The sequence below is a fragment of the Apaloderma vittatum genome, unplaced genomic scaffold, assembly GCF_000703405.1.
Source record: "Apaloderma vittatum isolate BGI_N311 unplaced genomic scaffold, ASM70340v1 scaffold1195, whole genome shotgun sequence".
Taxonomy (NCBI): domain Eukaryota; kingdom Metazoa; phylum Chordata; class Aves; order Trogoniformes; family Trogonidae; genus Apaloderma; species Apaloderma vittatum.
In genome coordinates this window covers 292,668-314,122 of record NW_009716389.1, presented here as the reverse complement: position 1 = coordinate 314,122, position 21,455 = coordinate 292,668, and the positions used below count along the sequence as shown (strand labels likewise).

The window sequence follows — 21,455 nt, the reverse complement described above, 5'->3', positions numbered from 1 at the left end:
AGTCACTCTGAAACTCGTATTAAGCTTTGATTTATCTGTATAGTTTTCCTCTTCTGTACCTTATCTCCCAATTTTAACCATCTGTATTTTTAATCACTCAGAAGAAAAAAGCAAAAAAGATTCTAGTAAGGAAGCAAGGAAAGATGATGAAAATTATCTTTCCTTTATGATTTTTCAGACCCTTTGACAGAGTGTGTGAGAACAGTTTTCCTCTGGAGAGCCACACCTTGGAGTCTGGTAGCTGATTCACCAGGACACCCTATGAGCTACTTTGTGGATTAACTGCATATGAGAGAAGGCAGACAAACCAAGTAGACCTGGGTGAACTCATATACACCACAACGCAAGACCTTTCCACACTTGTGGTGATGGCTGCGCTTTTGCCTATCCTTTCCTTATATCACAACACCCTCATCCAATCAATCAAAGTGTCCAAGGGGCGACTGCCTATCTCCACATGGAGAGAGAGTCAGTTAAGGGAGCTTCATGAATGCCAAGTCTTTCCTCTCCCCCTGAGATGAATAGAGAGGAAGAAATGAAATAGAAAATACATTGTGTCAGTGCCTGCCTTTCAGCTTGATGTCTTTGACTGGGCGAAGCGGAGAGATAGCAAAAGCTAATTTCACAGATAATATCTCCAAGGTCTATATAGTAATTTTAAATATTGGAAATAATTTTTCATGACAAATTAATCTACTTCATCCTGGCTATTTCCATCAAGATATTCCTATTAATTCTAGGAACAACTGGCAGTCTCAGCAGAAATACAAACCAGTCTGATTTGAAGGTACAGAAAGGAAGGAGAGTATGAAGCCCCCACACAGGGACTGAGATCATCCACTAAGCAATAAAAGACTCAAAGATACCATTTAGTCTGAACTAACTCTTGCACCCAGTGTCATCAGTTCATCTTTAGACACCTGACAGATGACAACAGACATAGTGTGTACTCAATGTAAGCAAGTCCATTCTGGATAATACATGTGGCAGGCCATTATATATTTTGCTGGGAACTACCTGGGAAAGCTAGGCTGAGAAGGTAAAAAAGTAACTCCTTTCCTCATGGTGACCTACCACTTCAGATGATTCAAGTTTTAGTTTTAGTAAATTTTACCTTCCACTGATACAGTGTGATTCAGGAAAAACTGACCTGCTGTAAAAAGCTGTCCTTTAATCTCAGAGTTATCTGAGCAGCACTGTGCCTTGAGTTATTGACAGGGTGTATTTTGTAGCTTAAATGAAGGAGAAGCCATTGTTCTGAGCTACCATTTACAAACTAGTAGATAAACAAATACACCACTACAATATTAGTCCTGTAGAAGAGGCCTACATTAACAAAAGTGTAAGATGCTAAAAAGCATTAACCAAATGTTCTTACTCGTCTACCCATCAACATCATCTTTTGTTGTTCAAGTGCTCTTTACAGGAGCTGACAGTAGCACAAAATCTGATACAGTTTTGGATAATCATATTTCTTGAACTGGGAAGACCTTGTGAAAGCTACATTCAGCAATAAACAGCCAGAAACACAAAAGTTTAGAGAATAACAGCAGAAATTATCTTCTTCTCTGCCATCAATTACCATATTCAGATGAGATAAAGAGCACCTGGAGTACTAACAAATTCACATGCAGCACAGAAGGCAGGAGTGGCCTTAAGTATCAAGAGCATATGATGATGGAGACAGGATGAAGAAAGAGGAAAGAATACAGATAAAAATTCATAACCATCTCATTATAAAATATAGGAGAGATAATCAGTTGATTTTTATACGGTCTCAGATTTTCCAGCTGCTCAGCAGATGCTGTTGGAGATTGTCATATCAATGTCACTCTTCCAAGTTAAAGTTCAGCAGCCTAAAGACCATGAAATGATCTTTTTCTAAAAAGAAGTAATCAACCTGACTGCAGAATTAACTCTTCTGTACTGAGAATATCGCAAAAGCATTACAAGGCGACGAATGCCATCACATTATATATATTCAGAGTGGCTTTTTCTGAATATATACATTTACAGATAATAAAGTTATGATGAGTCAAAACGATCACAGTATATATATATATAGAAGTGAGAGACTCTGTCTGAAATTGTTCCTTCATACTGTTTCTTTCCTCTTACAAGTCCCACCTTGGCTGCGCTGTCCTTTCTGGAGCTAGCACATCATCTCATGAGCATCCTGAGAATTGTTTGGATGTTAGAACAGAAGTCACCCCATAGAAGGAAAGGATGCAAAGATGAAGGATAAGTAAAATCTTAATATATATATACCAACAGTAGCCTTCAGCTCTGATAACAAATCATCAGGAAGAGATACAAGGGAGCTAAGCATAGAAAGTTGTGTCTCTTGAGCAGAAGGATTGTGTGTACAGCTTAAACCACAGCAGTAGCTGCTTGGAGCAGCCATAGGGAGTACAGCCAGAGGTGTTACAAAAAGACTGATGGCAAGTGAGAAAATGAACTTCTTTACACAAAAACGCCCCTGTTTGTTAGCAAAATCTAACATGCCTCAGACCATGTTTAGTGGAGATTTTACTATAAAAGTAGCAAGGAACAAATTAAAATGGGCATGAGCGGATTGTGTAACTTTTCTTCTAAATTCAGATGGAATCTTATTTTCTGCAGTTTGGAGACATTTTGGGAAATTGTACAATAGGGACCTATCTGGTACTAGTAAGTCAAAGAAAACCTGAGTTTTATAACAAACCTGATTTCTAACTTCTTTCACCTTACCTCATGAAACCCTAAAAATTACTCTGATGGTTTTTGACTTTCCTAAAGCTTTGAATACTCATAATCCATCCATTAAAACACTGCAGTGAAGACTTTACTCCAAATGTGTCCAACACTCCTAGGAACCATCAGTCCTATAAGAAAATCTATTCTCAGCAGATATCTAGCATTACGCTGCAGACTCAGACAGTCCAAAAAGCACCAACTGCTGTCTGGACAGTCCAAAAAGCACCAACACATTTGAAGTTTTTTAAAGAAACCTTCAAATATGTAAGCATCATCAACATCTTCACTAAAGTAAAAAAGAAATCTATGCTACTACCTGTACTTGAGACAGCAAAGCAAGAAGCACTTAAACCATGTAATAAATGATTTTGTAGCATTTCTTATTACCAGTAATTTTACAAAATCTCCATTTATTGCATACATAATGAGCAGGTATGTGTTATCATTAAACTCTTCTCAGTAAACATTGCTATAACGGTACTTGGAAGATACTAAAATGGGTACCCCCATGCCCAGCATCAGCATTGCCAACAAGAGGTACATTGCCGTTCACAAACAGTATGTCACAAAGCACCAAAAAATGCTTGGTTTTCTCAGGATGTTAATCATTCATCTGAGAGCAAATCCAAAGCGGAAGGCACACTGGTTCCAGCCCCCAGGAGAAGAACTCAAGTGGGATATCTCTGTCTTGCTGCAATGAGCACTGGGTGCAGCTTCTTCCCCTGGAGTTGTACATAAGTCTTCTGTATTCTTAGTACCTTAACTAAACGTTAAGCATGTGCTTTGTGATAGAGTGATTTTCCTGGTAGCCAACAGACACAGAAGATTCTTTATTCTAGGCTTCCCTGCCCCTTAACCCTCTATCTTGCATCTTGGGCTTCAAACACCAAGAGTTACACTCTTCTTTTAAAAGGCCAGTAGTCTAAGGACTAAGTAAAGCAAATGAGACAGTCCTTCTCAGATAACAGACAGTAGATTGGAAAAGTGGGCCAGTAGCTGCCTCTTACTACAAAAACTACCCTGGCTCCTTCTTCATTCCTCCCCTTATGCACCAGCCTGGCACCTCTGGCCATGTATCAGCTCTTTAATCACTGTGCAGAAGTGTCACTGTGGCATGGCCGCATCTCTCACTTTGATTCTCTTCCCAGTCTCCAACTTTTCTCTTTCCAACAGTATTTGGATCATAGGCCAGCTGAAGTCAGGACTTGAAGTCAAGACCCTTGGGTGTCAGACCATGAAAATGAAAAATATCATTGGTAGCCTGCAATACTTTTGTTCACGGAGGCAAACCCACTGTGCACTAATGCAGTTGTCTGATATCAAGTAGTTGTATCAGAGAAGCGTGAGGCCGCTGTGTAAGACCACACTACATGTTGTGAAGTCAAATACATTTTAATCCATGCAACTTCTTTCATGTATCCAGTCTATGTTTGTTCCCTGTAAGTTGCTTCTTGTGTTGCCTCGGAACCTCAGGCACGAAAGCCATGTTTTGCATGAAACTGGTTTGTGGCTTCTAGTTACAGACTAAATGAGGTTCTCAGGATTAGGACCTCTGCATGCATATTTTATGTTGCCCTGAACTACAATATCATTGTGTTGTTAACCTTAAATACACTCTTATTCTAACATATATCTATCAGTACCTTGGTTCCCATGCTGGTAGACATGCATTCGTACATGTATCTTTCTTGTTCATTCTGATGCTGGCCAAAGCATCGGCAAGTTATGCATCTCAGGCCAGACTTAAGACTCATTTAAAATGCTCTTAACCTATTTACTTCTTTTCACTGATAATAAAAGAAGTAAAAGCCAACACTACAGTTACGTAAAGGTACATGAGATGAATCCTGTTCTTCATGTAATTGGTTACCTTTAGATTCTGTTCTGAGAGCTGGGACCAGGAGACAGACATGAGACAGAATCTCATTAAGGACTTTCTAGTCCTTAATCACAAAGTTGGTCACTTAGAATCACAGAATCGTAGAATGTTAGGGGTTAGAAGCAACCCTGAGAGATCACCTAGTCCAAACTCCCTGCCAAAGCAGGATCACCTAGGGCAGCCACACAGGATGGCATCCAGGCAGGTTTTGAAAGTCTCCAGAGAAGGAGACTCCTCAACCTCTCTGGGCAGCCTGTGCCAGGGCTCTGTCACCCTCACAGTGAAAAAGTTTCTCCTCATGCTGAGGTGGAACTTCCTATGTTCTAACTTAAACCCATTATTCCTTGTTCTATTGCTGGGCACCACTGAGAAGAGATTGTCTCCTTCGTCTTGACACCCGTCTCTCAGATAGTTATATACCTTAATAAGATGCCCCCTCAGCCATCTCCTTTCAATGCGAAACTGCCCCAGTTCTCTCAGTCTCTCGTCATAGGAGAGATGTTCAAGTGCCCTAATCATCCTCGTAGCTCTCCACAGGACTCTCTCCAGTAAGTCCCTGTCTCTCTTGAATTGGGGAGCCCAAAACTGGACACAGTATTCCAGGTGTGGTCTCACCAGGGCAGAGTAGAGCGAGAGGTGAATCTCCCTAGACCTGCCAGACACACTTTTCTTAATGTACCCCAGGATCCCATTGGCCCTCCTGGCCACAGGGGCACATTGCTGTCCCATGGACAACTTACTGTCCACCGGGCCTCCAAGGTCTTTCTCCATGGAGCTGCTTTCCAGCAGGATGTCCCCTAATCTGTACTGGTGCCTGGTGTTACTCCTCCCCAGATGCAGGACTCTACGCTTGTCCTTACTGAACTTCATGAGGTTCCCCTTTGCCCAGCTCTCCAGCCTGCCCAGATCCCATTGGATGGCAGCACAGCCGTCTGGTGTTTCAGCCATCCCTGCCAGTTTCGTATCATCAGCGAACTTGCTGAGGGTGTCCCCTCGTCCAGGTTGTTGATGAAGATATTGAACAAAACTGGACCCAGTACTGATCCCTGGGGAACACCACTGGCCACAGGCCTCCAACTTGACTTTGTGCCGCTGATCACAGCCCTCTGAACTCTGTTGTTGAGCCAGTTCCTAATACTAAATAAAGACTAAGGGCAGGGATAACTGCAGTTTAGGGGAGGGGAGGGGAAACAACACATTTATGGTAGTGCTTCTTTTTACATCTGTCTAAAACTTAATCACATGCCAACCAGTCAAAACAATTTGCAAGTGTGTGACTGAGAAAAATTCTGACATTTTCCAGAATCTTCTAATCCAATGTAGTCTTATAAGAGAGCATAGCCTAGCTGACATTGCCACAGTTAATGCCCATGAATGCTACATTTTTACCCATGTCCTCACAGCACGGATGACAGTGTCGATGCTTCAGCTGTTTTAAGGACCATTGGCAATTAACTACTACTGCTGCCTGGGGCAGCATGCTAAAAAATTACGTCTGTGAGAAGCTTTACGAATGATTATAGATATTGTGCTGTAAAACCTAAAATCCCCATCCAGTCTATAGAAAGAATTTTGGTCATTAGCAAAAACTTTCTGCAAAGAATAAAGCTCTCTGGAGAATAAATGAATTACAAAACTCAATTCTGCCTAATATTTTATGCACTCTACCTAACTTTCATACTCTTTCTCATAAGTGATATGGTATTATGATCAATATTAAAAAATGCATAGGGGGGACACTGAGCTGGAAGGGATCTTCTCTAATATTTATGGCAAAAACTCAAAAATAGCCAAATTTCCAATACTAAGGCACATGCTATAACCATTAGGCAATGGTCACAGAATCACATAATCACAGAATGTTAGGGGTTGGAAGGGACCTCAAAAAATCATCTAGCCCAACTCCCCTGCCAGAGGAGGATCACCTATGGTATCAAGTAAGATCACAGAAAGAAGGAGCGGAAAGCCCTAAGACTCTGCTAATGGTTTATGGTTAATTCTCAGGTGTACTGTGAGTACAGTCCAGCTAGAATGCAGTGCTAATGGCCAAATATTATCAGAAAGGTTTCAATATAAAAAACCCCCATCCTTTAGGGAGTATTTTCTCTTCTAAGTGATCTTAGCCCCATCTTTTAAAAAAAAAAAACAACTCACCTACCATATTCTGAGGGGGGCACCAGTACAATAAGGATAAAAACAATTAATCGAATGACCTAATATTTGAGAAACATAACAGTTCAGATATCTTATATCAGTAAATCCCTTTCCATGTAGCCTAGAACATGTACATTTTTCCTGCCTGTACTAGCATTACTTTTGTTCTTAACTGCAATCATGTCTTTAAACCAGTCAGAATGAGGAAGAATAAGATGCAGAGAATCTCCCATAATCTCCTACATATTTGCCTTATCAGAGGTGAAGTTGGAGACGTGTTGCTCTTAACACTCTCTCATTAGCTGACTTTACCGATTCACAGCCATAAAGGAAATCCTGCCATGTAAAAAAAGAGGAAGACTACACAGAACTGGGATACATCACCTTTTCTATGCGAGAAAAATCTCTGTGACCTAAGTTCACACTCGTACTGTTTCCAGTAATTTGCCTGAGAGTTCACATGCAGCAGCATTTTCTGCCTTACCAGACAAATCATACTCAGCTGAAGAAACTCTGGAACCTGAAGACAAGGTCTTCAGAAGGCTTAGGGACTGAAGTGGCAGATGAAGAAGATAAGCTCATGAAATGAAGATGGAAAAGACATGAAGGAAACAATGAGAAAGAAAGCTTTCCTAGTGTGGAGACCACACCAGGATACTAAGGCACTGGGAAGATCAATGGCAGGGAAAAGTCTCATGGAAACACTGGATTTTGTTCTAGTCCTCATGCACACCTCCATCTGTGAAGTCAGAAAACCCAGCTTACCTCGCTCACATGTTCTACCCCAATAGCCAGTGCCAGTGCAGTCACAGATGAAGCGGTTCCAGCCATCCTTGCAGACGGCGTTATTCTTACACGGGTAGCTGTCGCACTGCTTCGTGCTGAGGCGGGAGCAGGAGGACTTGACTCCTGCGGCATTCTGTGCCTCTGCCAGCTGCCGGATGTTCTTGCTTCTTCCATCGATGAACAAGTCTCGGATACAGCCGACGTAGCCGTAGTTCAGCATCGCTGTCCAGAGCTCTGTGGGAAGGATGAGTCCTGCCCGGTTCTCGGGCAGCCCACCGAGGTACATGTCGCCTTCCAGATCCAGGATCTCGCTCTCCCCACTAGCGGTGAATGGGGTGCGTCTGCTGTTCACTGATATAGTACCTAAATGAGGAGGATAAGGAGACACGAACACTTTCACTTACGGTCTCAGGTTAGTTTATTTTTTTCCAAAAACTGAGTGAGGTTTAAGGTTCAGCACAGGAGAGCGAATATCCCTTCCTGCCCAAACACACTCTGAACAGAGACAGTGGCTCTCGCACAGCTCCCTCTCCTCTTGAACCACAGGCCATAAGCACTTCCATACAGTGACTGATCATCACGTGTCTGTACCCCAGCTTGCATTTTATGTCCACAAGAATAACAATGCAATAGCTAAATAATAACATGTAAAAACTGAGCGTTATTCAATGGTATCCATTCAGCAAAGCAATGACTTGCTAAGAACATAAAAGCGTAGGATGGTATCAGGAGTGGAGAGAAAAAAATAAGTAAAAGCATATTAATTCACACTACATAGCTTTTCCAGAAAACACTACATCACTACCTCCAAAGTTGGCCCTTGATGATGGAACTAAATAGGCCCTCATCAAGGCTGTAGAGGATATCCAAAGTGGGGAGAATTGTTGACACACTGAAGGAAGCACAGGGCTACCATTCTGAGAAACCTTTACAAGGTGAGGCAAAGGAGTGATAGAAATGTTTGCTGAAAATCAGCAACAATAAACAAAGTCCCACACCTGGTGCAGAATAACCTCACACATAAGTACAGGCTAGAGACCAGCTGGCTAAGAAGAAACTCTGCAGAAAAGGACCTGGGGATGTGGCAGACAACAATTTGAACACGAGTGAGCAGTGTGCACTTGCAGTGACAAGAAACACTGACCACAGCAAGGGAAACTCCAGCTCAAAACACAGCTGGACACAACCCTGAAGAAAGCCTAGATTTCAGTAGAGTCTAGGTTAGAAATCTCCAGAAGTTTGTTCCAAATTAAATTACTCTACGGTTTTACAAAGAAAGTTAAGTATTCCAACTTTCATTTTACAAACAGGAAAATTGAGGTTGAGAAGAATATAATAACTCTTGAAGAAGAGTTATTATCAAAATTGTAGTGGCTTCCATATGCTCCAAGCAAAATGTGGGGATACTGCACTTAGGTCATTCCTATATACTTCAAAAAATTAAATACATAATCGGAAGCACAGAACACATGAAACACATGAACACATCAGAACACATGAAATAGGTCCTGAGAAGCGAAGTGACTTGTTTAAGGCCAGGCAGTGCACCCAGAAGGAAACAGGGAATATAATGCAAGTCTCTTACATCCCAGAGCCACCTACTTTTCAGAAGAGCTTTTACGATAGGGACATCTGCCCACCAGACACTCAGCTAAGCATCAGCAATTCTCTCTCCCCAGCTATAAATCATCGCGTCCAACTGTCTTGTCATTAAGATAGTGTGTCCTCAGAGACAGCTATCCAAGATTTAAGATTAATTCCATATCATTCCAGTTTTATCATTCACCCCCCTATGATAAGGTGAGAGAGTTTAGTTAATAGAGTTAGCTCTATTTTGTGTTTCTGTGAGAAAGTGCAGATACGTACACATGCTTTTTCTTCAGTTGTAATAGGTGTCATCTTAGAGAACAGCAAGTATGACACAGACACAAGGTATTTCAAGTGTGTGATGTTCAGTAATAATTTAGGAATAATGTCAGAGGCAGCAGAGTGCCAGAAGCAACGGAGGTGTTACAAATTAAAGGCTCAAAGAGAAACACATTTATTTGATGAATCATTTTGTAAAAACAAGCTGCAGCACTGCAGACGTTTTCCCTTTCATGAAGAAGGAAAATAGAAATGTGGCAACACATCTACAGTCGTAAATGCAGCGTGTCACGGAGCCACAGGATCACAGCCACCCTTCCAACATCTCTGCTGTTACTCCTCAAAAGCAGCATGTGAAGTACATATTACTCAAAGGACTAGAGCAAACCAAAATACTGACAGCTGCTACTATGGAGAAAACAAACACCATCTGCAAAAGCTATGAAGGTTAAGAGATCTCCCAAAAGCAAAGAAATACAGGATACCAAGAAGTGTAAAGCCTGAAGAAAGCAAGTGAGATGAAGAGAAATAGGCTAGACAGCAGCCTAAGTTCTCTGCCAGTGTTTTTTCCCTGCAGTTATTCCTGTAATGAGATGGTACTAGCTCAGATGCACAGCACTTTTAAGACCAAGCTGCTGAGATGGAGAAATTCTGACTTGACCCTAAGAAAGAGCAGTCACATGATCTGACATCCTTTTTTTTTTTTCCCTTTCAAATGCAATGTTTGCAACTCTATTTAGGTAGACCAAATCCTGTCTTGAGAAATCAGAAGCATCTAAGCATCTCCTTCCCAGTCCTTCTCCTGCAGGGCTAAAGAACAAACAGACCAAAAGACCACAGTCACTGAGGGCAGAGCTGGTACACAAACCAGTGCACTCATGCAACCAGAGACCAAATCTTCCAGCAAGATTTCTAGTGTCTGAATGGGTGAGACAACAACGTGTTTTGTAGCCAGTGACCAGCTGAAAACGCTTTCTTATGTAACAGGCTCAGTGTTCCCCAGCTAGAAATTTTGACAGCTTTTGCAGACACTTTTTAGGAGCTTTCCCCAAGCACAAAAAGGTTACAGGACACTAGGTGTCCACGTCCATACCACCAGCTTCTGTTACAGACTAGAGTGAAAAAGCAGCTCTTGTTGCTCTGGCAGACAACACAGACCAGAGGATACACAAAGCCTAAAGGTACTAGAGGTGCCAGGGGTTATTTGAGCACAACTGTCATGCTTCCCCAGCATTTGCACTCCTGCCTTAGTACACTGCAATAGTGAATGTTTGGATTTTTACGTTATTTCACTAAGCTCAGCAGAGTCTGACATTTTGGACTGTTAGAGAAATGGAAAGAAGAAGGAGGGGAGAGATGGCACATAATAAAGATTTGGCTGCGTTAGTAATGAGAATCAGAACACCTAGGATCGTAGCTCATTAAACCCAAAAGGCTGTTTTGTAGCTTACATTAAGTTCATTATTTCAGTTCAGTTTCTAGATGACGGGCACCCACATAAAAATTAAAATAAAATAAAACAAAACACAAAAAAATAAAATAAAAATAATAATCTACAAGGTGTAATTGTTCCCTGGCCCACACATGGGAGAAAATCCAGGTAACAAAACAAGAGAACTTCTTTCTCACAAGAACCAAAAGTACCACTGGATAAGAGTGGTTGATGCTTGCTAAAGGTATGGTGTGAATAAATCAATGTCAGTATCCCAGTTTTCTGGGGAGATGAGGCATCAGTCACTAGGACCATTAACTCAGTACTTGTCACTGGGAGAAAACATTTTTTTAAAAAAGAAAAAGAAGACAAGAATGTACAAATCTGTTCATTCTGGCTGAGCAAAGTGCTTTTAATTCAAAATCTGTTATCTCTAATCAGTGTCCAGAAGACCACAAACCTCCCCCCTGAGCCACAAACAAGTCAGTCCTACAGTCTCATCCACCAATTAGCAATGCCATCTGTCACACCTCCCTAGTCCAAATGAACATGTGTCCCTCTTCCTAGGTTTTTACAAACTTCCTTAGCAGACAGCATAGTGTAATTTCTGCTTCTTCTTCTGCAGCTGCCTCTCCAGGGACCACACAGTCCCAAGTGAACAAGCAAAACCGAAGGCAGCACTGAATGCAACTAATTGAGTTTACCCTTGGAAGTTAATTAAATTTTAGCAATTCTAAAGAAATCAAAGCTCCATTTACTTATTTATGGCTTCCTTTATAAAATGTTCCTATCGATGTCTTCAGGAGATAGCAATATATATTAAGCCCTAGTAGAGCACCAAGCCAAATACAAAGAAACTCCTCACATCATCAGAGAAAAAACTAGCTTCAGGCAAAGACCTGTTCAAACAGCTAGGCTTTGCATGGTATCTAACAGTCAGCTCTTTTGAAAACTCAAGGGAAGCAAATTGTAGCACTGTGTTTGGTCTACTGATGACATTCAGCAACTGGAAACATAAAATTAGGGACGTAAAGCTATCATCTGGACAAATCCCAAATCCACTTGCAAATGTAAGCGAAATTGCCTTTGAAGGGATATACAGCCAGGCTTTGAGATCCCAACGGTTCACAAAGAATTCAAGTACAATTGTTCACATATTCTCAAGATGCAGTTACAGTATTTGATCATTTTGTTTCCTTACACAATTTCAGAGTACATCACAAGTATGTTAGTTTGATATCTAGTATTAGAAACAAAGAAAATATCTCTTAGTAATTGCATAAAGTATATTATTAGAAATAAACTAAATCATATTTTTAAAAATAAGAAGCTGCAAGTAAAAAAAAAGAAACATCCACTGAATGCTGATTGAGATACTCAAGACTATAATTTGCCATCCAATAGAGAGTAAAGAAACCTGACTGAAAACTACAAGATACTGAAACAAACAAAATAGGATGAAAACGTTGATTTGTTGCCATAATTTTGTCACTGGTTGCACCTATTATTTTTATTTTCCTCATGACAAGATCCCAGATCTTTGCTCTTCAGACACAAGATCCAGGAGAAGATGGCAATATTAGGTCACAGCAACATTTTTGTTTGGTTTTCACCGTGAATTTCTCAAACCAAGAACTAAATAATCATGGTTCTAAAGGATCTTAACCCTTATGATTTCCTACCAAAAAAATCATCACTATGATTATGCATGTAGCTGCAAAGATAGGTCCAGAATATCTGAAGATTGTGAATAAAATACTCATAGACTGCCTCTGTGATGTGTTATCTGAAGGACACACTAGACGTTTAATGAAAACCTAGCCATTCACATCTTTGCTTTGCTGAATAGACGTCACTGGAGTATCACTGAATTCTTCTAAGAAGCTGACTGATATCTAGCAGGTTTTGAAGGTTCTGAGAAAGAATACACAGCCCTAGGTCTGGATTTGAAAGGTGAATCTACTCAAGAAAAAGTCATCACTCTACCTGATCTTCCATCTCGTTGAATATCCACATGATACCACTCTCCATCATTGGCTTTCTTCTGGGTGGCTTTGACTTTTATGGTCCCAGAGCCCATATCCAGCAGCAAGTAGAGGTTCCCATCTAGAAGCTCAACTGCAAAGAAATCTACCTTTGTATTCTTCTGGCTCCTGGCATCTTTCCTCTCCTGAGGCTTGCCATGGGTGAAAAGGATCAGTCCATTGGGTTCAGTGGTTCGGAAATCAAATGAGATGGAGCCCATCCTTTTGGTATTCCATTTAGGCAGGCTAATATAGGCCTCAGGTGTCTCAAAGCTGATGGGATCCAGTGTAGCCACATTCTCACAGACGAATTTCACTTCCCCGTAGATCTTCATCTTAGTATCACCAATTCGTGCCAAGCGAGACAGCTCCAGACGGATGTCATTATTCTTATAAACAACCTGCCAGACACAAGGAAAAATATCATACATCAATCCTACATACAGTACAAATACCCCAATTACTTTCAGCCATGGGAGATAAACTTCTCTCAAAAGGAAGGGGAGAGCAGAAAGGAGCCCATGCAGGAGTCTGACATGATGAGAAGGGAGAGAGCACAACCGGGAGTGTGTATAGAAGTGACAGCGATGGGTACTGTGTGACGACTATAGATCAGAGAAGCAGATAGAAGAGAACATTTAACTGAAGGACAGTGAGAACAATCAACTCTACCACAGGCCCGCTCTAGTGTAAAAGCTTTTGTACATAAAATACAGTGTGCGTCTGGTATCATGCTGTCATATCTGCATAAATCCCATACAGAGTATATAACATGTCCATCTCTGCTAGCCACAGCAGGGAACACTGTACCACCACTGTAATTTCTCTATTATTCCTATAAGCCCACTTAACTATGAGGAGAGAGACGCAAAAAAATTTAAAGCAAGTTGCTGTTAACCGTTGATGATTGCCCTGTGGCTCCTCAAGAGCTACGAGAAAAAAATAAACAGACTTGAAATTTCTCTGACTGAAGTTTTAGACTGATACAGGTACAAACTCACCATGGAGATATCCACATAGCTTACGCTCGCTTCATGAAACCTATGCTCTCTGTGCTAACACAGAGAAGCCTATACATATTCAGTGCCTTGACTCTTACTCCCTCTGGATTAAGGACCAGAACTCTGGACTCCTTGTTGCCATGTGGATGGAAATTACCCAACTGCCAAACAGACAAGCACTCCTAAGCACTCCTGATCTGCTGAGGAGTCCAAATCTGCCCTCCTCTTTCTCACGGGTAGAGAATAAATTCTTTGCAAAGAAGACTCCTCTCTGCCCGGTGCCATTCTTGTAGAGGCAGGAACTGGAGAAGGCAAAAAAATGTAATATGCGTAAACTATACATCTTCTCAATCACTTTCTGAGTTTCCTAAATCCAGAGTTGGAACATACATCAAGCAAAAGCATTTCTGCATCTAGCACAATTTTGACTGAATTAATGTTCCGTGACACTACTGAAGACTGATTTCTTCTAAGGAGCTATTATTTTTAAATACTTTGTTTCTATTACGTTCAGCATATATGCACACACACATGATTTCTGCTTTCAAAACGCTAGCAGGATGAGTTGTCAGCAATTTGCTATGAAAAGAGAAAGGAAAGGAGATATGCATTGTTAATTCTACAAATAGAACAGGCAAGTCAGAGAAATGAGTGTGCAGTAAATATTAAAAGGCAAACAAGAGAGAGCAAGGGATAAGCTTCTAAATTAGGTGACCTCAGGATGAAATATAAATAAAATCAGAATTCAACACCTTTGTAACAAACAAATAATTTCCAGCTTTCACTAAGCATTAAAGCAGAATGTCATCAGTGCAGCCAGCACAGCATCAGATTTTTCCGTTGCAAAGGCAACCACCTCACATCAGAGTGAAAGGAGCCGCCATTCCCATTTGAAGTCATGGCACCAAGCTGTAGTTCCTCCCAGCAGAGGACAGTATTGACCCACAATAGCTTGTTTTACGCCAGTTCCCAATAAAGCGCTCTGCCCTCGCACAGACTTCAAACACATCAAGTCTATTAATATCTGCAACAGGAATATAATATATTTTCAATTTGTGGGACTGTAGTATTTTCATTCTATGGATTAACCATGTCAAATGCTCTCACTAGACAGATCATACGCCTTCTTCCAGTGACTCAGCAGGGCTGTGCATTACAGCCTCCCCCTCTTGCCAGACAGCGAGACAAGGCATACCTCAGCCAGACACTAGCTCTGAGCACTGGATACAGTCCTGTCTCTGCATCTCAAGGAAACAGACGAGCTGAAGGTATAGAGAGAAATACATAGAACAATTAACAGGATAGAGCAGGATGCATAATGAGGACAGTCTGGAAAAGCCAGTGCTCTTATACAGAGAAAGGACTGAGGAAAAACATGGTTGAAATTTACAGAAGATGGAGAAGGTTAGTGTAGAATCCCTTTTTGCCAAATCCAGCAATAATATAACTAGAGGCACACACTGAGACTTGTAGGGTATCAGTTTAAAATGGATTTTAAAGGCTAGAAATACTTCTTTACATAGTGGGTATTGAACCTCTGGAATTTGCTGCCACAGGAGGTCATGGAAGCAGAGAGCATCAGTATTTTCAAAAAGAACCAGAAAGATAAATTGACATAAATTGATATTAAACGGAAAAGGAAGGGATGGACCTTTTAATAATCCTATATATATCCAATAGTAGTGGATGCTGTGCCAGTGTAAGGGGACTGCACCACTGATAGTAGCCATGCTCACATGCTCTCCCTAAACAGCATTTGCACCTACCAGTACTAAAGGCAAAAATTTGAGTAAACGAATTGACTGCTCCTCAGGCCAATTAAGGCTTTTTTTGTATCTTAAAGAATCTATGTGTATAGTAGGTTATGCACACTGTACTCTCTGTCCTACTGCAGGGACAGCATGAGAAAGAGAGAAAACTGGAAATGGGTTCCCATCGGCAGAGTTCTTCTGCATATGTACATACGGGACTCCCTGACTGGTGCGACTTCGGCACAATGCTGCATTTTCGTTTCACACCAGTATGGTAGGCAAGTGCCAGGCTTGAATGAACTGTGAGTTGAGTGACGCTAACATATGAGAATAGGATACTACTAGCTGTTGCTCAAACCAACACCCCTCTAAAGTGTATCTTGACTCAGCCTTTCCACATATAAGAGGAGCAGAAGGGTAGCAGAATATACTCTTTATGATTGATGACTGGTGCTGGGTTGTATCTAGCTACAACTCGGTGATGTGCTTTCAGCAACCTCTGTGGGTTGTTGGTAGAAGGAGTACAGTCACACACGTGTAAGTAGCTTCCAGCTCTCAGCTGAGCTACATACAGGTTACATCTCCCTCTTTCATGTATTTGATAGCTCTGGAACAATTTCCACCTCTTCTGGGGAAATGCAGCGGGCCTGCCTCTGGGTTTATGTGGGGCTTGCTGCAGACTGCCTTGTATTTCATTAGTCATACCAGTACCACAGCTGGAGAATCATTGAGATAGAAGTCATTAACAACGGAGGATAGCCGAGAACAAGTTTGAAAGAAAGGATCAAGAAAGCAAGCACAAAGGAAGATTTAGGGAAGAGGGGAGAAAGGATGTTGAATAGATATAAGAGTTCCGAATTCAATCTTTTCAGAGAAATAGATCCACCTCAATCTCTGTTAATTCAAGTGTTCATTGTTCTACATTATCTTGAGAAATTTAAATAGCATTTGTGCTTAAAGAAAAAGTACAAGTGTTCACATAGCTGACTTAAAGTATTATTGACAGCCACATTTGAGCTTCAAGATCTTGATGTATAATGCACATACACCAGAACTCTCAGCACTATAAACAAAACGATATAAATAATCCTTGGGTGTAAAACCAAGGTGAATCCCGAGCAGCAATAGAGGGACAACAGCATTTCTGGCTTGGGCAATGAAACTCTAAGGCAACTTCTGATATCTGCAGTTTAATTGTTAAACCTAAGGTTCAAGAATGAGAAAAGGGAATATAATTAAATGGCTGGAATGCATGTCCCATAGTGAAGAACATTAAAATTCAGTCTGTTTAATAGGCAGATGTTAAAGGGTGATTCGATTACAATCTACGAGTACCTGTGCAGAAAATGGAATTTGGCAAGAGAGGACTCTTCAATCCATGTGACAAGGGAATAATAGGATCCGGGGACTAGAAATTGAAGTTAGAGAAATTCATATTTTAAAATGTTATGACTTATTTTTACATGAGGGTAATTTGCTATTGAAATAATTTACTACAGGTTATGGTGTGTTCTCTGCTACTGGCAAACTTTAAATTAAAATAGTGTCTTGTTTTCTCTAAAAGACATAGTGAGACAGGAATTAATTATATAGCAAATTAGCCTAGATTATCATAATGGCTCTTTCTGGCCTCATAACCTGTGAATCTTGTGTTTTAATGAAATCAACAGATTCTTCAGTGCAGTTTTCCAGGATAGATGAAACATCCTTCCCAAATGTTAAAACTGTCTGATAAAGGAGAAGATGCTTGTGTCAATTCTAGACAGACTTGCCACCGGTGCTTTCAGTGAGGCTTTATATGTTTGTGATCCTACCTTGCAATCTACCATTAAAAAAGGAAGGTAAGTAAAAAGTCTAGGACAGAAAACTTGATTCTATAGTTGTAAATATACGAGTTTGAAGAACTAATTTCTTAGAGTCACCTGCTGCAAGCAAGAGCAGAAGTGTTTTCATGTTTCATCAAGGCAGCTGTCTGGGAGCAGTAGAACCTGTCATTTGCATAACACTTCCTACCTTCTAGTCTCGTTTTACCAGCCATCTCTGAGCTAACTTGAGGGCTCCCCAGCATATACCAACCCTTTAGCAGCAAATGAGGCCACGACTCACTCAGAGAACTGTCCCTCACTAGGACATTTTCTCCTCGTGCCACTCTGGGACATGGCTTCCAAAACAACTTGCAGCGCTTATGAATTTGCCCATTTTTATCAGATGGCTTTCTAAATAAAGCCGATCTTGCCTGTTTAAATAGAAACAAGAGTGAGTTCATCTCATGTCTGATAAGTGTATCAGAGAAGGTCAAGAGGCCTAAGGGAGTCAAGGACATGCTTCCTGGAACAGACACACACATCTACTTTACAGTTATTTCCCAGTTTTATCTGTGAAAGAAGGTAGAAAAGAGAAAAGGGAAGAAAATGACTAGCAAAAGCTGTACAGAGTATTTGAAAAGTAAGCTTCATCCTTCCAATCTTAAAATTGCTTTTTATTCCAAAAATGAAACCAGAACAATGAAAAGGGTTTGTATGGTGGGTTTTTTTCCTCCTTTTCCATGAGGACTGCTTCTAAATACAATTTAATGAAGTAAGATGTTGACTGTTCAATGCCTTTGTTTAATGAATTGGACCAGTACAGATAGATGACATGGTTGGGATAGTCCAGACACACACAGTCTCTGATAATCAGCTGTAGAATTCCATGACATCTAAGACATTTTGAGGGACAAAAAGATATATAGTAAATTAGTTTTCCTTGAATCTGCTGAGAAAGAAGAGTTTGTTTTAAGCTGAGCTAAAACAAATTGGCAATCTAGTTTTGAGGTTTCTTAAAAATGGCAACTTTGCAATTCTGAAGCATTCAAGGAATTTCTCCAGCCAAACTTATAAGTAGCTTCACTCATGGGTTAATGATAGCTGTAATTAGATGGCTTTTCACAATGATGAAAAGTGTCTCTCTGCAATCAAGGGAAGATGCAGATAGAGAGGCAGCAACAGAAGTGAGGAAAAATGATGTGTTAGGCTTGGCCAGGAGCCAATACAAAAATTCCTCTCCAGGTTGGTACTATCAAACAGGAAACATGGTTTTCAGTGCAAGCTGGACACAGGCATGCTCCAAAGGGGAACAGCCACTGATAACCTGGTGGATGAAGAGATGACCATCACGAATCATCATGAAAAAGGGCAATAACCTGAACACTGCATAAGTTTAGCTATCTAGGAAGAGCACCTCTGATATTTCATGAAGTTTTTCACTTACCACAGCCTGTGTATCACCAATTGCTTTCTTCTGTAACAGACTGCCCCACTTCAACTTCCCATATCAGTTCTCCGAAGGGCTGAGAGACATTCAGCCTAAAGCCTTTCAATGACTTCCTTAAAGGCACCTGCACTGAACCAGACAAGTTCCTGCAGCTTAACAAATTACAGTTTATCAGTTAGTTTAACAGAACTATGTGTTTCTAGCCTGCCCTGACCAGCAAGTAGAAACAAACACACCAGCTAACAGTGCTTTGCTTTGTGTTTAGGACAGACTATGTATGCAGCGATCCAAGGCTTCAGTGATGGGTAACTAAAGCTGCTATGCTTATTTAAAGAACTGTACATGGACCTGATCTAACCATATTTGATGGATCACTAGGATAACAACTGTAATCAGGTATAAACACAATCACCATTCGCCACACTGAAGGACTTAATTCACCTGTCATGAAAAACAATGCATTGAACATTGATGATAAGTAACTGAAACTGAACAAATAAGATTCAACTATGATTTGTGCTACTTTGACTGAAGTAATGCAATCCTACATTTTATCTGAATTATGTTTAACAAAGTGCATTTGTTTACCCAACTAAAAATAGGAACAGGGCAAGTAGAACACTTAAACAATAAGGCAGAACTGTTTAAAGCTCTCCTACGTTTTTTTCCACCTTATAAATTAGTTATAGGTTCTGAATTATTTTCGTTTTGTGGAAGATCCCAGAAGATAAAAGAGATTCAGTTCCAAAAGACTTAGAAGATACAGAGAAGCACACGCTGAAGTAGAATATAAATAAATGAAAAAAGGGGGTTCAAGGTGCCAGCAAAACAGGGTTGAAACAGGAAGGCTGGAATTTCTTCAGCTGGTCTAGCGGGGAAGTGTCCTTAACAGATACTGAGGAGAAAGAACCCAGAGTACTTCTTTGTGGTCACAACTATCCTTTAAGCCAAAAAATAAGCCCCTGCTTCTCATGAGAATTCAGGACATCAGAGTGTGTTCACAGTTACTACAGAGTTAATACCAACCCAAATCATTCACAGGGTATCCCAGAGCAAGCTTGAACAGATTAAGGCAGATCAAGGTCCATCTTGCTGCCTTATCTTTCACTTTGGAATATACCAAGATAAACACCAAACATTTCTATGTATGCTTTTTTGGAATAAAATCTAAGTTTTTTTGCCTTATAACAAACCAAATATATGAATGAGAGAGATTGCTTTACAGATGTTTATTGAAGTTCTAATACATGTCTAGAGGTGCAAAAATGCTTTTGTATACACTGAGGCTGCTGCTTCTTGAGTTACCTATGCATATTGTGAAATAACTAAAATGTCAAATGCTCTACAGCCTGTCTTATTCTTGGTATTGCATTACAGCATTCAAACTACAGAAAAGTAGGGTTGTGAAATGACCTATTTCTTGGATTCCTTCCCTTCACTAGGTAGCAGTAAGAACAGAATTTATTTTATCACATGTGGATTTTCACATCCTCCATGCTGACATACTAATTCATGTGGTTCACTGTTGAAGAAAATCTTTGGTTCAAACAGAATAGCAGCCCCCACAACTGCATCTTGAAACAAACATGATGCGAATATTCGTATGTATTTATTTGTGAAAAAAGGCATGACCTTGTATAGAGGACAGAGAAGCCTTTATAGTCACAAGAGAAATGCTGCTGAAGGATTCTATATTGGCTTCAAAGACTAAAGTTGTTTCCTCAGCTACCAGAAAGGTACAGCATAGGCAGTAGTTAGATTAAATAGAATTGGTTTTAGCATGGACTATGATTTGAGGATGAATGCTCTTTTGCAGTGGAAGAGTAAAGTTCTTTCCTCGCTACAGAAACTTCAAATTTTGCAGTAAGCAAAATGAGAGATCACAGGAAAGAAGGTATAGTTTCTGCATTTCTTAAAATATTAATTTTCTACAGATTTTCTAAGCAATGGTGAGAAAGCCAACTAAAGTCAATATTTTCAAAAGTATATCCCTCACATCATGGTGGCCAACTTGAGGTCATGGAATCTGTTCTGCAGAAGTAGCCAAAAGCTGTAAGTGAAGACAAGGAGAGATTTCATCCGTACTATTAAAGCTAAAAAAAAGCTCTGAGAAATTAGACTTAGATTTCTCAGTCTATTCCTAAAAACTAGCTGATAAATATTAATATTCAGGTGGAAAAGCAACTGACTGATATTTGACACTTTGAGCCATGGCAAAGCATTTAAGGCATTTCACTGTGGATTCAGGTGCACAAATGTCAACTTCCCTCTTGCTTCGTGTTCTGTTCAACCTTCATTTGGCCTAGTAACAGAGAATAAATCCACAGGACAGGGAAGCCAAGACAGACAGCTCTGATGCTTCTTACTTGTGCCACAGGCCATAGGCATACCTCATGCTAGTCCTGAAAAGAAACTTGTGCCATGGATGTGTCTCTGGCTATAAGAAGGGCACAGAGGAGATATGTCAGTGTTTTACAAACATCCATGCATATACAGTAATGAGGAAATTCTATGCTCTCCACTAAGCCTGTATCTTGCAAAGAAAAAAAAAAAGACAGAAAGAAGAAACACTTA

General features: G+C 40.4%; 1 protein-coding gene across 1 annotated transcript in view; it reads right to left on the bottom strand.

Moving 5' to 3' along the window:
• Positions 1–7,313: 7,313 nt before the first annotated feature.
• Positions 7,314–21,455, bottom strand: part of LOC104274000 (neurexin-3-like) — a 261,458-nt gene continuing 247,316 nt past the window's right edge. The window contains exons 8-9 of the mRNA XM_009869507.1: positions 12,840–13,278; positions 7,314–7,918 (exon numbers count right to left, since the gene is read on the bottom strand). Coding sequence (XP_009867809.1) covers positions 7,314–7,918; positions 12,840–13,278 — 1,044 coding nt within the window. The remainder of the gene's footprint in view (positions 7,919–12,839; positions 13,279–21,455) is intronic.